We start from the raw sequence: 16,545 nt of genomic DNA on the forward strand, positions 1-16,545 counted from the left end.
ACCCGTAACTTTTCAACTTCTCCATTTCTCCCGTGTGGTAGACACCATTGCTGACAGCACTATATGGGTTAATTACCATCGTAATCAATCTTAATTGACTGAAACACATTTGTAATAGTGTTAGTACACCACCACTCTGAGAATCGGCCCAGACTAGGTCAATCTAAACTAGGTCATCAACCTGACCCTGACAGGCAGGGCGTTTAGGTCTAACCCCAGATAGAGGACCACAGTGCACACATCTTCATAAAGCCAGTAAGCACAAAAACTTGCTAAGCTCAGAAAAGAATTGCTTAATGTAAAAAGGTAATTAGCCAAAATTAATTTAAGTTGAATGGTGCCCCACTTAATGTTTGCTTAGCAAAGATATTTTGTTTGAAACTTGGTACAGCTAACCTAATCCGGTTCAGAATCATGAAGTTTCTGCTGACGCCCTCTATGTTTATATAAATCCAATCCATCCTGCCCTTCTTCTCATTCAAACCAGTGTTACGAAACCGAGGCTGAAAAGACAATGATCGGATGTCTTGATTGTAATTACAGCCACAGTGTGTTTGGTCGACTTTGTAAATAATCTTCGAGGCCAAACAAAACAAGTTGTTATGTACAGGCACCCTTTAATGAAATTTTGCGCAGTGGATAACAAATGTTTCTGAGCAAACCTTATTTTAATCAACAATCATTCTTAAAGAGAGTGGACACTATTGGTAATTACTCAAAATAATTGTTAGCATGAAACCTTACTTGCAAACGAGTAATGGGGAGAGGCTGATAGTATAAAACATTGTGAGAAACGGCTCCCTCTGAAGTAACATAGTTTTCGAGAAAGAAGTAATTTTCCACGAATTTGATTTCGAGACCTCAGATTTAGAATTTGAGGTCTCGAAATCAAGCATCTGAAAGCACACAACTTCGTTTGACAAGGGTGTTCTTTTCTTTCATTATTTTCTCGCAACTTCGACGACCAACTGAGTTCAAATTTTCACTGGTTTGTTATTTTGTGCATATTATGTGGAGATACACCAAGTGAGAACACTGGTCTTTGACAGTTACCAGTAGTGTCAAGTGTCTTTAAGGATCGTAATAAAACATGGAAACATTAACTTATTGTAAGTAATTATAACTTTAAAAAAATGTGCAATAACGAATTGTTTATAATAATTTTCACGACAGTGTAATTACCTTATCGGTATAAAGAATTATAATAAGTCTTCTAATTATTTATACATAATCGTCGTCCAAAATACTTTGTTTATTATTCTTCGTGCATGAATATAGCTTTTCTTTATAAGTTGCTGTTATAAATTATTGGCTTTATATTATACAGTGCACTAAGAAACTCGTCAAAGTCAAACACAAAACAGTCGAGATTTACACAAACTCTCTGGAGGGGCGTTGTGTTGGAGTTCATTCAACAATAAGTTGTACAAGGTCCACCAAGAACGGTGCTTTTGTTGTTAGCTGTTATCATTTAGTGCGACCCTATTTCCATGGCTCTGTTTTGTTTAATACTTTGGTAATTGGATACTATAAGTTTGGTTAACATCGATCCCCAATGATTTCATTGGACTAGCTGTAATTCAACCAGCAATAATTATAGTTTTTCTGTATAGTAAACTTTGTATTCTACCTGTTTTACTTAAATTTATAATTAAAAGGCTCACCGAATAAAACAAAGGGAATTACAGTTTTGGTTGTTCATTTATATTTTTGTTCTGTCGTTCAAACTAGTTGTCTTTTCTACACCTAACCTAATAGCAACAAGGCCGTCTAAAGTTATCAACTGTTTCAGTCAATTAACTTCAGTCATTTACACAAAGTTTAATACAAACACTGCAAACCACATTAAGATGCCAAGTTGTTCAGTGGGTAGCATCAATACTCCTCAAAATTGCGCTCTCTCAGCAACCTTGAAAAGTGTAAACTTTGCAAACAATCGTCTTCTCTGAGCGTTGTGTAGACTTGTCCAAGGCTCTTTACGCAAGCACCGGCCCGCTCTGACTTCACGAAATGCATAGATACTATACCGCGCGGCACATAACAGTACTTGATACCTCGGGGTCGAAGCATGGCTTTCGAGGTATCAACGAGGTTACAAAACGAGGCCGGATCGAATGACCCTACAACTTTGAGAAGACAATGACCACAGGGGACCCCCATATTGGATTATTTTGACCCCCCAATTCACCAATCTAAAAACAAACAACCAAACATGTCATTGACACCTTTGATTTGCAGAAAAGGGTCGTTTACATGTTATCATTGATGAGACTCCATGCATGAGTTTCTCTATATCCGGTGTAGTGTGGTGCACACATTAGTCAGAAAAGAATATCAAAAAAGAATACATGTACATGTATCAGCATTTTTAGCAGGCGCCCGTTTCCTAAGGGTTACATATCGCATACAGAAGATGCGAAAAAAAAACTCAAGATGTTCCAATGTTAGTCAAATAAAACAGTCAAATTAATCTCAACATGTAATTGTTTCTCAAAACAAATGAATACTTTATTTATTTACAATCACAATACATTGTACATACATTCTAGTATGTGTCAAAGATGGAATACACCTTTGTTCTTTCTGATATTTACAACCAAAAATATATAACAGTTTATTTGCAAAATTCATGCACAGGTGTAGTATCATGTGAACTGACCGTAAACAACTGCATCATAGGAAGGTTACATTCTGCATGGAAATGCTATCCCATGTATTTGGGATAATCTTAGCAAAATTTTTATGTTCAAGGCATTTGGTCAATGGAAAAAGTAATCTGTGTATCTTGAAGAAGGGTGTAGAGCCTATAGGCCCAGTCACACAGGCCCCGATAACGAGAACGAAAACGGTAACGATAAAAATGCACGCCCTCGATTGGTTGAATGAGCGTGGGCGTATTCTGCGTGGAGCAATTCAACCCATCGCGATCGTTCTCGTTATCGGGGCCTTTGTGACCGGGCCTTAACGCCCTTCTTCCACACATGGCAAAGGTTATGATATAACTTAAACCCATTGTAAGTTTGCTTCAAGAAACATTTGCTCAATATGAGGCAAGTTACTCACACTTTTTGTACTTGTCACAAACCTTGCAAACATTTTGCACTAGTTGGATGTGGGTATTATCATTCACCAGATTGCCAAAGACCTGACCGTTTAAATGGAAACCTTTTAAATGCAAATGCTTCTGGGGTCAATCTCACAAAGAGTTAGGACTAGTCCTAGGAGATATTAGAAAACGTATGGCTAGTCGAGATAAGACTAGTCTTAACTCTTTGTGAAATCCACCCCTGGTGATTCTCTCTTTGTACAACCTTCATATGATCAACATTAAATGAGCGTAATGGAGTTCGCCTTTCAATGATGAAACCTTTCTTGGGAAGTGGGATTCAGACCCTCAGTCTGTTCTTAACACATTCAATTAGATTGTTACCAATGATGTGTACCATCTAAAATTTTAAAACTGAGTGAATTGCTTGTATTTTGTACATACCGGTAAACTTGCTACAACCCAACATTGTTATGAGTGGACGGAATACTCAACTGATTCTATACAGAAATAATATACATATTTTTTTTTAATTTAAAGCCATTGGACCCTTTCGGTAAACAGTGTTGCCCAAGGCCCACACTTTGTGTACCACAACTTCTATATCAAATAACAAACCTGTGAAAATTTAGGCTCAATCGGTCATCGGAGTCAGGAGAAAATAACGGAAAATCACACCCTTGTTTCCGCGCGTTTCGCCGTGTCATGACATGTGTTTAAAATAAATCCGTAATTCTCGTTAACGAGAATTGATACTGTTTTAATGTTTTCTCAAAAAGTAAAGCATTTCATGGAATAATATTTCAAGAGAAGTCTTTCACCATTACCTTCTGTAAACCCTGTAAGTTATTTGTAAATCTGTGAACTATTTTTTTTTTTTCTGAACCGAAAGGGTCCAATGGCTTTAACAGAGTAAGTTGGAATTCTGGAAGCTGCTAGAGCATTTGGGTTTGAATACAATACATCAAATAAAATCATTTGGAAGTTAAACAATTTATATATATTTTAATACCAAAATAAATATATTTCAATAGGAAGAACTTCTATACTTTTTTCATTTTTTTCAGAATCAATGATACATTTTTCACATCAACTAAAATTGGAAATCTTGCAGAGAATTGAGTGGACACTATTAATGGGTTAACATCAACTTGACTCAAATACTCCTAAATAATGCTTGAATGTATGCACACTTTACAAAACACCATATCCAGTGAGAATGTGAAATTTGAACTGGTAATATAAGAACAAGTTTTGAAGGCAGATTTAAGGCACTGGACACTAATGGTAACTACTCAAAATAATTGTTATCATACTGACTTGGTAACGAGCAATGGAGAGCTGCTGATAGTATAAAACATTGTGAGAAACGGCTCCCTATGAAGTAACATAGTTTTTGAGAAAGCGATGTTTTTTCTTTCATTATTCTCTTGCAACTTTGATGACCATATGAGTTCAAATTTTCCCAGATTTGTTATACACAAAGTGAGAGTACTGGTCTTCGACATTTACCAAATGTGTCCAGTGCCTTTAAAGACAATCATGTCATCAAATGCAAAGTTGAGAGATGAAATTTAAGGAAAGTGAAATGGCATGAAAACTATAAGGCATATTAACATTACCAAATATTACCGCAGCATCTTGCATAAGAAAACTATTCCCAGCTCAACATTTGCCAGGAAATGTTCTACTAAGCAGAATACAGTTACCAGCTAAAACATTGAGTGTCTGGTTCCCTGCTTATTTCTACTTAGCAAAAGGAATGATGCAACGCTGTTTGGATGGTAACATTAATGTGTCTCATTGTTAACCAGTCCTTAGTGTTAATAAGTGAAACCTTTCATGCGGAGTGTATTTATTTATTCATCACCATCTTCTTCAGGGTCTTCATCAGCAGTTGCTCCATCTGCTGGAGCTGTTTCAGGTCGACTCTCCTCTCCGTCACCAACATCTTCCTGTGCAGCCTGCAAAAACAAGAAAACATATAAACTCATTAACTCACTGTTTGAATGTGTAGGGCATTGAATTTGTACCATAAACTGCCACCATACATGGACCTTCCAGGGCCCAATTTCAAAGAGCTGCTAAGCACAAAAATTTGCTTAGCAGGATATTTCTTCATTACCAACCACTTGTTTTTCAGGAAAAGCAAACAGCAGCTGAATACCAATAACAAGCAATATGAAACACATGGAAATTTGGTTGGTTAAATCCTGTTTTTATCAGGGAAGAAATTTTTGTGCTAAGCAGCTCTATGATATTGATGGATCAACCTACCTCTGGTCCCCCTTCAGTAGGTACAGCGCCCTCTGTTGGTGCCACAGCACCTTCCTCTTTAAGCTGTTCATTAAGTAACACTTGTGCAGCAGCAGCAATCCTCTCTGCATCACGCTGGGATTCTTCCAACTTAAAGTACTCCGCTGCACGAGCTTTGACGACATCACGGATAATTGCTGTCAAATTGAATCAAGAACAAATATTAAGTACTGTCAAAGATCCCAAAAAGGTGGACACCCGAAATCCAAGCTTACACTTATAATAACATGCTTTCAGCTGTTCTAAAAATATTGTTTCACTCCGAGAGATACTTTTAAATCAAAATTTTTGAGTCAAATCCGAAAAACTCCCAACTGAAAAAGACTGTACCGCCTGGCCCCAAATGTGGACTGGTAAGAAAAATAAACACAATTCTCCTGAAGACGAGCAGAGTATACTGTTGATAAGGTCAAGACCAAACTGGCCTATTTCAGAGCCAACACTCCCTTAAAAGAGAATTATTACATGGTTGTACCCGCAAGTTTACTACATCTATAGTTTAATCTTATTTTATGGAAGGCTTGAGACTTACCATCCAGCATAGTCCTTCCGAGTACTGACTTTCCGATAACTTTCTCTACCTCTTCCATAATCCAGGGTAAGAAACCATTCTCTACATCTCTCTCTACTGGATCATAGAAGTAGCCATTATCGCTCAATGTACCAAACACTGATGGGATGAGATCAGCAAGGTAACTCTGGGCAAACGCTCTGGCACCAATCTTCTCTGTTGTCTCTTTCTCTTTCTTTAGTACCTCACGCTGTTGTTTCATTCGTCTTTCCTGTTTCCATGGATAAAATGATCACAACATTAGATTTAACATGCAAAAGAAATGACATAAAAGACTATACCTTCCAGGCTACAATCCCGGCCATATCTCGTTGGCCCCCCTCCCTTGCCCCTTTAACTGTTGGTTCTCATTGTTGCACGAGTCGTCTTCTGTGATCCAGTCAACATTGAGTGGGGGGACGGGGGAGAGAATGTTTAAAGTCGGGGGAAGTGGACAGGGGGTGGCCCAAGCAGTTTGGCCGGGATTGTAGCACTGAGTGCCTATGGAATGTTGTGGTAATGGCTAGTTGGGCAGGAGAGTGTACTAATAGTAATAGGATTAATAATCCCAATATTCAGTGTAGGCATTCTAAATGTTAAGCGTTTCAACACTGATGATTAAAATAAATACAACATGACTTTTACTATTGATAATGATAGTTACAGCCCAACCTAAGTGTGTAGCATTAAAAATTACTGAACGGTGCAATTTTAACTTCACAACACAGTGTGTCCAAAAAACCTTTACAGGCATCTTTGGAGAAACATAAATACATTTGTTGATCTTTGCAATGTTTACCTTTTCCTCTCGGTGCCGTCTCTCTTGCTCCTCAAGCCTCTGTGTTTCAACCAACTCAGCATTCCTAAGCTCTTCAAACGCTCTCTGTTGAGCATTGAGATTGGCTAGTTCTTCTTCTTCCATAACCTCAAGAAGAGCTTGTTCTACTGTCTTGCCAACTAGAACCTCTAAGATTGGCTTCACTTCAATGTCAAAGTCAAATAGCTGCAGGGAAAATTACAAGATTAATTAATTTGCAGAACTTGAGACCTTGCAAATACGGCACCATAAAGGAGAAGTTTGGGGTAGCTGTATGTAATGTTGTCAATGATGCAGCTTAAAGGGGCTGTTTTGTCGTGATCAATGGAGAGCGAGCGCGCATGTAGTGACTGGGTGAGAGTTTATAAATGTACAGCCACTGGCATGCTTTGATCATGACGACACAGTCCCTTTAATTGTTTTAAACACTATGCTTTGACTGTCTTAACTAAAATGAGCTTGCTAGTCACCATGACAACACATAATACAAGTTAAGTGCTCACTAAAATTGTTTCAAAACAATTTTAAACTTAAATTTGAATGCTGATATTACAAAGAATGTGTTGAACTACAAAAGGTATACAAAACCATACTCTATACAACTAATGGTATATTTGGAAACTTCATTCTTGAAACTATGATAACAAATTGACATGCACTGGCAAGCTGTTAGTTGATAAAACACTTCTGTTATTGAAATTCCAAGCTTACAAAAAAAAAGAATCAAAGTAGCATACTTACATCTCCTTCATAAATTTGTGTAGCTACATCCATTCCTGTTTTAGCTGGAACAAAGAGTGGGGTTGGTGGTCTGTCCAAGAAGGCATCGGTTTGACATTCAATATCTGCCTCCTCGACCCTGTCACTAAGCTCTTCCAAGTAAAGCTCTGTCTGAACATCAATGTGTTTCCGACCCTCCACTGGGTCTGGGGACCTTGGGCGCAGTTGGTCTTTGGCTCGTTTGGCTGCAATCTTACGCCTTCTGACCTCTTGCTGTCTTTGGATTTCAATAGGATCTGGTTGAGCTGTCTATGTAAGAAGCAATGGAAAAAAATATACTCAGGAATGATGGTTGCTATAAATTCCAATTGCAACCATGCAATGATTATATGTAGTGGTTGAAGTTTGCTATGTATGGAGAAAAAGTATCCTGGGCATTTGGTTAAAAACCAAAGTTAATACTCTCTATCTCGATGCAAATTTAACATCGTTTTTATAGAAAAGAAAGTAACCAAACATTCTTATTTCTGTGTCAGCTTTCTTTTCTTTGAATATATTTAGATTAGAGTTGCGCCGACTTTATAGTAAAAAAGGCTACTTTTTCCATGGTACTTTATAGTGGTAGACTGGTACTTACTGCTGGGAGTGTATGTTGTGCGTATGTGTTGCCGCGCACAATGCGCCTGTCATACATGATATTGCCATATGGAACTGCTCCAGTTCTGAAAAAAAGAACAAAGAAAAACATTCAATCTTCTTACCAAAAACTGTGGAAAACAAAAAAAGAGAAAAAACTGTATTTGTTATTAAGCCCGGTTTATACTTCTAGTTCCTGCGTATGCGAATTTTGCTGTCACTGCTGTTTTCGCAGTGCAAGTTTCACAGTGAATGTTTTGCAGGAGTTGAACACATTTCATTCAAGTTTTCAACTGACGCAAATTTTTGATGTCAACATTTGTAATTGTATAGCATTTGCAGGAAGTATGAACCAACAAATCTTAGCAATAAATCTTATCATACACATGACATGTCTCCACCATTCATGTCAACATTATTGAGACTCATGCATTTTAATTTAAACAAATAGGACTAAAATTTAAAACGAGCAAATCAATCTTCTGGCTCTTTTAGTTTTGAGTTTGGTTGGCATCAGGGCATAAAGTGGGTTTATCGTGAATAGCAAAATATCAAGAGAGGTGCTGATGAACCCACACAAAGGTATAGGCGTTGCGTGTGCAAGTCGTAGAAACTGCATAGAAACCGCCCCATATTCCTTCCCACGATGCCTTGTGTTTCTGAATCGCGATAAACCTTATGGTTAGGGAACCAACACAAATGACCGACTTCTAGTTTTCTTCATTTCTGATTTCAACACCTGTATTCTGTAAAGTAAGTCAGTCAGTGTAAATGTAATATACTAGAATAATAATAGTAATAGTATATTTTTTTGTATAGGCTAATAATAGTAAAAACGAGCGGTACCCAAAACGAGTATACTAATAAAAAATAAGTTAATAATTTGTTATATTTAATATTAGGCCATAGGCGTAAGGCGGTATTAATTAATATTATTTTTTTGTTAAATTAAACAAGAAATGGTTATTATAATATTAAAAATTAATAGAGGCTATATAGCAGTATGCATAATCAATCATGAACATATCATTATCAGAAATAAATCCATAAATAAACGCAATTATAAACTAAAAGGTGTTTTTTCAAATGGTCAAACCAAAAAAATAATTTAAACTTACTGTTGTTGTTGCTGCACTTGCAATGGATCCCTGTATTTCTTGCGCTGTGGAACTGCTCTCGGCTGACTGGCGAACGTGTACGTTCCGCTCTTTTGTGGTAAAACTGTTGCCATTTTGGCCAAGTTTGTATTAAGTAGTGTTAATAAAAATAGTAAGCGAATAAACTTTCGGAAACAGATTAAATGTCAATTCCTTGTCGACGAGTTATTGCAGGTTTTGTGTTTATTTGTTGCTGAACTGCTGAGTGTATCTTGCACTTTCGTGAACGCAAAAATGATTACACATGCGCTGAGGACCTTTTCACACCTTTAAGATTAACATAACAAGAAGCTCAATATTACTACGCCTCCTACATTTTCATAGATTTTGTGGGATTGCAAAAGTTTTATTTCTTCAAATTGATAACACAGTTTTGAAAACATACTAATAATGTTCTAGTTGTTGGATATTCTTTAGATAAAGCTTTCAAATTGTTATTTTGGTGGCATATTTTGGGCTAAATTACTGCGTAGGGATACATAAAGGGCTGACATGCGCTGTAAATAATGGCGCCATGACAACAAGACCGTCAGTAACATTGAATGGCACGTTCTTGTCGTTGATGGCAGCATCATGAATTCCCTGAATGTGACCTCGCCGGAATTCAGAGCAGTTACCGAAACGTGACACACACAAAAATAAGTGTGGTCAAAAGAAGTCGGTCGCGGCGGCGGTACGGTCGTTGATGAATTGAATGTTATTTAAATTTGTTGGAAATGTACCGTCTTTTATTCATAATGATTAATGGTTGTAAGGCGGCGTGAGTTGTAAGTTTTGTTGCCCAGGTCAGCTCTCTCCACGCCCGCCCCAAGGATAGAAGTCAAGCCGGTGACCGTCAAAAATATCACGTACTTCTTAACTTGCAACTTCGCTTGCAATTTGCATTTCCATTTTTTTTTCTTTCACAAATATCAGTGTCATTCCCCCCTCGTGAGTTGTGTGTTCTGAAGCAATTATGGCTTCTGTTTTTATGAAAACTTTCCCATCTGCTTTCCGTTCCTTGGTGTCATCTTCTGTTACCTCGAGACTCCAACTGTTAAACAACACTTACAGAACGTTTGAAGAACGGTTGGGCTCGCCGTCACTTTCGCCATGTTCACCCGTGTCCACAGGGATGCTTTCACGGTACAGCTCTTCTTGCAACACCTGCAGCAGTTTGAAATGGCATTGTTTATCTTCTTCTAATGACAACAGGTTACCAGTCGGCATCAAAGGCAAACATACATTCGCCCACATTGGACCATGTAGGTCGTTTTCACTTGGTGTTCCTGCTTCTAAAAAGAGAGAATTGTAAGTTTTTACAGTTGGGAATGGAACATGCTTTATTTATATAATTTTAATATTAAAAAAAAGAATGATTGAAATTGATCAAACCTAAATCAAAACAAATGTTTGTTGATTTAATATTTATCTATTTTAATTATTTTGTTACAACCGATTTTAATAAGTATAAATATCTGCGCAGGTAGGCACGGTCTCATAATTAGTCGGGTTCCATTAACTACTTATCATGAACGGTACGGAATTTAAGAAATCAGACTGATTATGAGACTGTGCGCAATTTGAAAACATGCAAGTTGTCAAGATCGTTGAGAAAGTTCACACTCAAAATTCATTTGATTTTTACTCAAAACCTGTAATACATATTTGAACAATTCCAAGTGTAGGGCTATCTGCAACTTCTGAAGCATTAGAATTAGATCGGTAAGTTTCATGATGCAGATCATTGCAGATGGTTTTTCAAAAAAGCAAAAGGCTTCGATACCAGACGTGCTGGGGCCAAGGATACGGAGTGCACTAAACCGATTTATGGGGGCTTGTACCTGCCCACCCAGATATCTTTTTATACTTCAACAAATGATTGAATGTTGATCATTGATTCACTTGTGCTTGGTAATCCTAAAAAATACTAATAATATAACAGATTAGCTGTAATTCCAACAATTGGTACATTGAGAGGATCAAGGTTTGTAATTTCATGCAAGTTTAATTAACCAAGTCTCCTTTTTAATCTTCCCTGTGTGTCTTCTCTGTACATCATGGCCAGAAGTAAATAAGGGGGAAAAGGAGGCCGGAATCTGTTATTTTTCTCTCTCTCCCCCCCAAACAAAAACCCCCCACAAAAAACAAGCTGCAGTGCCCCAGACACTAGGTCTAGCCTAAATCCAATGCCCTGCCCTAGATTGTACCACTGGTCTGAAAGTAACTTCATTCTTTATTAATCCTGTCATTCGATTTGAATTTGTTCTATTTCTAGAGTGACTATTCACTTTATCAATAGGGATGGAGAGAAGTTGACAGTAAAGACAAGCACTGGACAAAACCTACTGGATGTTGTCATTGATAATGACTTGGACATAGACGGCTATGGTAAAACCCGACTCATATCCCCAATCAAAGACCTTATATTTATTATCAAAAATAGCAAACACGTACTACCCTAATGTTATTTTGGTTTTACCCATATACAACGATGTGTGTAATTACTGTATACTCAGCACTTTCCTGAGTGCTGTAAAAATCACTAGGCATACTCGGGTGGGATTCAATTCCACGACCTGCCTTAAGCTACTGGGCAATTTCTGTGGTCTAGTTTATATGACACTGCTCTAGAATTGCAACGGTGTGGGTTCAAACCCTACCCAAGATATGACTAATTTTATTAAACAGAGTTTGGGAAAGTTAAGTATACACATGTACAGTGCTAACACACATCAGTGTATAATGGTTAAAAACTGAATTAATGTTTTGTATCCAAGATGCAAAGTTCAATCTAAAGGTACGGCCATATATAAAGACTTGGTTCCTGTGAGGGCAATGCAGACTCTTCTGAATAAGGGGCACCCCAATCACTCGACATAACTTTGTACTAGGGCAATTATAGGATAGGGGTGTAGGTTGTTTCTAAGTTACAAATTCAAAACCAAAAACTTGTGTGAAGTGTACGGATCAGTGAACACTGAACAAGTCAGGGATGAGAAATTATTTAAATAATTTTTCTGAGTTCAGACTTTGTGTTCCTGTCTGCTGAAAAAACCCCAGTTTTCTTCAGCTATAATAACCCTACTCTTTGATACTTCTCTATTGCACTATGGATGATATTCCCAAAAGTTCCTTGAATTCTATAACTCCAAGGGTGAATATTTCGAAATGTAATGATTTCAATATAAAAAGCTTCTTAAATTTGGATTCAATTTTGAGACCTTTTTGTCTGCAATGACTCAAAACCTGAAAAGCTTTTTGGATATAGGAAGGAAAAGTTAACTGCTGCTGGTTAAAGGCAGTGGACACTATTGGTAATTTTCAGAAGACTAGCCTTCACAGTTAGTGTATCTCAACATATGCATAAAATAACAAACCTGTGAAAATTTGAGCTCAATCGGTCATCAAAGTTGCGAGATAATTATGAAAGAAAAATAACCCTATGTAACACGAAGTTGTGTGCGTTTAGATGGTTGATTTCGAGACCTCGAGTTCCAAACCTGAGGTCTCGAAATCAAATTCGTTGAAAATTACTTCTTTCTCAAAAACTTTGGCACTTCAGAGGGAGCTGTTTCTCACAATGTTTTATACCACCAACCTCTCCCCATTACTCGTCACCAAGAAAGGTTTTATGCCAATAATTATTTTGAGTAATTGCCAATAGTGTCCACTGGCTTTAATGGGTAAATTATTACAATTTGTATGCCTTCAGTAAACACAATGCCGGATGCCTTGATTTTGAAAGGGCAAGGACACGTACAAATTATCTCCTAGAAAGAGCAAGGGCACCAAGGCATTTTCTCCTTGGTAAAGGGCACGCTATGAGAAAGTTGAAGTTTTGTTTCTGGAGCATTTAAAGGGCACCAAGGCAATGACCACCATGGGGCATGGAGGCAAGCATCTTTGTTGCCTCTATGAAGCACGAGGGGAAGTATACAGGGTTGCACATCAGTGTAAGGGTTAAAACAAAATCATTTTCTTTTTCCTGGTGCAATTACCACAACATATAAAAGTTGTAAATTAATTGTTATTGAATAATTTTAACCATTTCGATTTATTATTGGTGTTACAGGTGCTTGTGAAGGAACTCTTTCCTGCTCCACTTGTCACCTATTCTTCTCAGAGGAACTCTTCAAGAATTTACCAAAACCCTCTGATGAAGAGCTGGATATGCTTGATTTAGCATACGGACAAACAGACACGTATGTCATACTTAACATTTCCATCTGTGTTATCTGTGTTTTTTTAAATACTTATCATACAGCACATTATGCAATAGTGTTTAACTCTTCTGACCATTCAATCATCTACTTAACTTTGAATGATAAATGTACTGTGAAGCCAGCACTATGTGGTGAATGTGTTTACACAGTACACAGTCAAACCTCCTACTGGCTGTCCGCTGACCATTTAAAAGCATACCACATAACTTTGAGTTGTAGATGCACTGTGAAGCCTGCACTATCATGTGGTGAATGTGTCTACACAGTACACAGTCAACCCTCCTACTGTCTGACCATTCATTATCATCCACAAAGCTTTAAATGAAAGACGCACCATCTCAGCCTGCGATATGATATAATGTGGTGAATGTATCTACACAGTTGTCAATCAACCATCCCACTGTCTGACCATTCAATAGTATCTACATAATAAACTATGTCAGAGATCCGTGTGTTCGTGGGTAGCTTTTAATGATATGAAAGTGTAACTCTGGTTGTGAAGCCAATGACTCTCAGACAAGTGAACTTAGTCAACAAAAAACATAGCCAAGAACCCCATGTAAAAAAAAAAAAAGTTTTAGATGTAGGAGGACAACCCCTGAGAAATATTTGAGGGAAAACCATGCAGTCAGGTAGGGAGTTGTGGGATTTGAACATGGGTCCTAGAGGTGGAAGGCGACGAAAGATACTAAGACGCCAATGTGACAGCTCATAACAGTATTTATTTGGTATTAGTATAAAAACGCTGTTGGTTTGTTTGTTTACTTACAGGTCTCGCCTTGGATGCCAAGTTGTCCTTACAAAAGACATGGATGGCATGACGTTTGTTGTCCCTGATGGGGTATCTGATGCCAGAGACGTATAATCATTGAATTGTAATCATCTAGTGTTGTCAAAATTAGACTTGTGGACAAGTCCTTTATGGTCTGCCGTTGTGAGATAGTTGATTCATGGTGGTTTGGGTAATGAATCATGTTTCCGCGATGGAATACTGCTCTTGCAAGATCACTGCTCTGGCACAAAGCCGGCTCTTGACTACTACTCTCCCATGTAATGAGACTGAACAGCGACAGAGGCTGAGTCTTGCAGCCAGCAGTCTCGCGAGAACATTGCCAGTGTCACGGGAATTGCGGAGAGAGTCGAAACACTACAAACAGGACAGACATTTTTTTAACGACTTGTCCACAAGTCTACCCCAAAATAGGCTTCACACACTGTGCATTTGAATATCTTATTTTGCTGAAACTATTCCACATGCAGGGTTTGAATTTGACACTGGATAACTGGCCCAAGGCCAGTAGTTTTACTGTCTGGCCAGTCAACTTTTGACTGCACAAGTCCAGCAGTTTTGTGATTTTTTAGATAATAAAAAATTAATATTATTGAGGAAAAAAAATAACTCACTGTGTCACGTATTGAACACAAAATAAAATGTTCAATATTGACTTATTATAATAAAGGCCAAAATGAATGTTAAAATATAATAAGGTACAGATGTTTAATTGCTAGAAAATATAATAACTTTCAATTCTACTGAGTTATGACAGATGAAGTCAAATCAATCTTAAAAGTTTGTTCAAATAAAAACAATCAACTGAGGAATTTTGTTCCCTTACTTTGATTCTGGTCTTGTAAATGGAATTGAGGTTCATTAAATGTTTTGAGCCACAAGCCCTGTGGTCTTGTGGATTTCCCTCCAAAAATTCAAGCCCTGACTGGTACACAGAAACCTAGTCTTTTATTATTTGGGCGAGAAATCACCTCTTTTAGTTACTCAAAAACTATGTTACTTCAGAGGGAGCTGTTTCTCACATTGTTTTATACATCACCAGCTCTTCATTGCTCCTGCCCAAGTATGTTTTTATGCTAACAGTTATTTTGAGTAGTATTGCCAATAGTGTCAAGTGCCTTTAAGGCGGGACTCTTGGAAGATCAATGAACACTGCGATCTAAAACTAGCACTAACACCAATGTATACATGTAATCCACTCACCCTAGTAGAAAGTATTTTTGTATTCTCATTGTACAGAAACAGAGAACATCTTAACATATATTAAATTGAAACAAAATAATGAGCTTAGTTTTCAATTTGAGGGGTGTTAGAGATGTTTATTGAGTAAAATAATTTGACTTGTAGTTTGGTTTAGCATTTACTGTAGTCAGAGAAAGTAAATAGAACAAATTCATTATTAAGTGTTGATGGGTAAAGTATAAATAAAGGCCAAAATTAATGAGAAAATATAATCGGGTACAGATATTTTAATTGCTAGAGAATAAAATTAACTTTTAACAGCAATGTTTCTATATGAATTTGACTCTGCTTTCCTTTATGCACATAGAAATAATAACTTTATGCAACCGTCTTTATGTGTGCCCTGTGCGAAACCATGGGGGGGCAGGTAAACCCCGGGTGAAAATTCGGTTCCGAAAAAGGGGGGAGAGAGAAGAAAGAATTTAAGTTCGTTTAAAAAAAACCAATAGACAACAGAACGCTGATTGCCTTCAAACGAAAATGTTCACCCAGATGTTGAACAGATCGTACCTATTGGTTTGAGGATTTAAATTGTTGAAGATTTCTAATCAATGGGTAATCTTCAGACGAAATAACTTTTGTAAGATGTTTTCAGCACCATTAGAGGAAGAAATAGTTTGCACCGTCTCTTTAAAAGTAAATTTTAAAAACTGATATCACCGTGCAGATTATTTTTCTATTGGTTTGCCATTTTCAGTGCATATTTAATGCTTAAAATGACTTCAAAATCTAACCGGATAACAATATTATGTGAGTGACTCAAATCGCATGTCTAGTTGAAATAAAAACAATTCAACAAATCGATGGACTAAAGAAAAGGCAAACAATTGTATTTATACAACTTGACAAACCGGATAGAGGGCGCTATCCAACTCAAATAGACCTTTTCGCAAATACCATTGCGCAAGCGTAGACTGTTGAATGAGGTGCATTGTGGGATAGATATGGATCAAATTTGGATACCAGCTAGACCACAATGCACATAATTCCAAGCTTTACGCGCGCGCCCCAGTATTTTGCGAAAAGGTCTATGGAGGCCGCCCGCCCCCAACTTTCTTCTGCACAT

At 37.4% G+C, this 16,545-nt stretch overlaps 2 protein-coding genes across 5 annotated transcripts; one reads left to right on the top strand and one right to left on the bottom strand.

The window, feature by feature from the left end:
* Positions 1 to 4,511: 4,511 nt before the first annotated feature.
* LOC117296592 (radial spoke head protein 3 homolog B-like) lies at positions 4,512 to 9,459 on the bottom strand. The gene is made up of 7 exons (XM_033779611.1): positions 9,204 to 9,459; positions 8,087 to 8,171; positions 7,471 to 7,758; positions 6,712 to 6,915; positions 5,895 to 6,144; positions 5,324 to 5,499; positions 4,512 to 5,010 (listed from the first exon to the last, which is right to left on the bottom strand). The coding sequence occupies exons 1-7, from the start codon at positions 9,314 to 9,316 to the stop codon at positions 4,906 to 4,908; spliced, it is 1,221 nt and encodes a 406-aa protein (XP_033635502.1). The 5' UTR covers positions 9,317 to 9,459; the 3' UTR covers positions 4,512 to 4,905.
* A 416-nt stretch (positions 9,460 to 9,875) lies between these two features.
* Positions 9,876 to 14,914, top strand: LOC117297082 (adrenodoxin-like). Of its 4 annotated transcripts, none has more exons than XM_033780215.1 (5): positions 9,876 to 10,009; positions 10,269 to 10,532; positions 11,500 to 11,612; positions 13,297 to 13,426; positions 14,219 to 14,914. In XM_033780215.1, exons 1-5 carry the CDS (start codon positions 9,987 to 9,989, stop codon positions 14,310 to 14,312), a joined length of 624 nt encoding a protein of 207 aa, XP_033636106.1. In that variant the 5' UTR covers positions 9,876 to 9,986; the 3' UTR covers positions 14,313 to 14,914. The 4 variants fall into 4 exon arrangements, with proteins under 4 accessions (XP_033636106.1, XP_033636105.1, XP_033636104.1 ...); XM_033780216.1 differs by having other exon boundaries at positions 9,885 to 10,090; XM_033780214.1 differs by having other exon boundaries at positions 9,877 to 10,532; positions 11,524 to 11,612.
* Positions 14,915 to 16,545: the final 1,631 nt, after the last annotated feature.

This window comes from Asterias rubens, chromosome 11 (assembly GCF_902459465.1).
Source record: "Asterias rubens chromosome 11, eAstRub1.3, whole genome shotgun sequence".
In the NCBI taxonomy this organism is placed as follows: domain Eukaryota; kingdom Metazoa; phylum Echinodermata; class Asteroidea; order Forcipulatida; family Asteriidae; genus Asterias; species Asterias rubens.

What these genes read in the sequence shown, in the direction of transcription:
- LOC117296592 (XM_033779611.1), bottom strand. Translation starts at nt 9,316, where the DNA reads ATGGCAACAGTTTTACCACAAAAGAGCGGAACGTACACGTTCGCCAGT. An exon ending in CACAACATACACTCCCAGCA is followed by an intron (nt 7,759 to 8,086) that starts GTAAGTACCAGT and finishes CTTCTTACATAG; the next exon opens with ACAGCTCAACCAGATCCTAT. An exon ending in CGGAAGGACTATGCTGGATG is followed by an intron (nt 5,500 to 5,894) that starts GTAAGTCTCAAG and finishes TCAATTTGACAG; the next exon opens with CAATTATCCGTGATGTCGTC.
- LOC117297082 (XM_033780213.1), top strand. Translation starts at nt 10,198, where the DNA reads ATGGCTTCTGTTTTTATGAAAACTTTCCCATCTGCTTTCCGTTCCTTG. An exon ending in GCTTCTAAAAAGAGAGAATT is followed by an intron (nt 10,533 to 11,499) that starts GTAAGTTTTTAC and finishes TTCTATTTCTAG; the next exon opens with AGTGACTATTCACTTTATCA. An exon ending in CTTGGACATAGACGGCTATG is followed by an intron (nt 11,613 to 13,296) that starts GTAAAACCCGAC and finishes TTGGTGTTACAG; the next exon opens with GTGCTTGTGAAGGAACTCTT.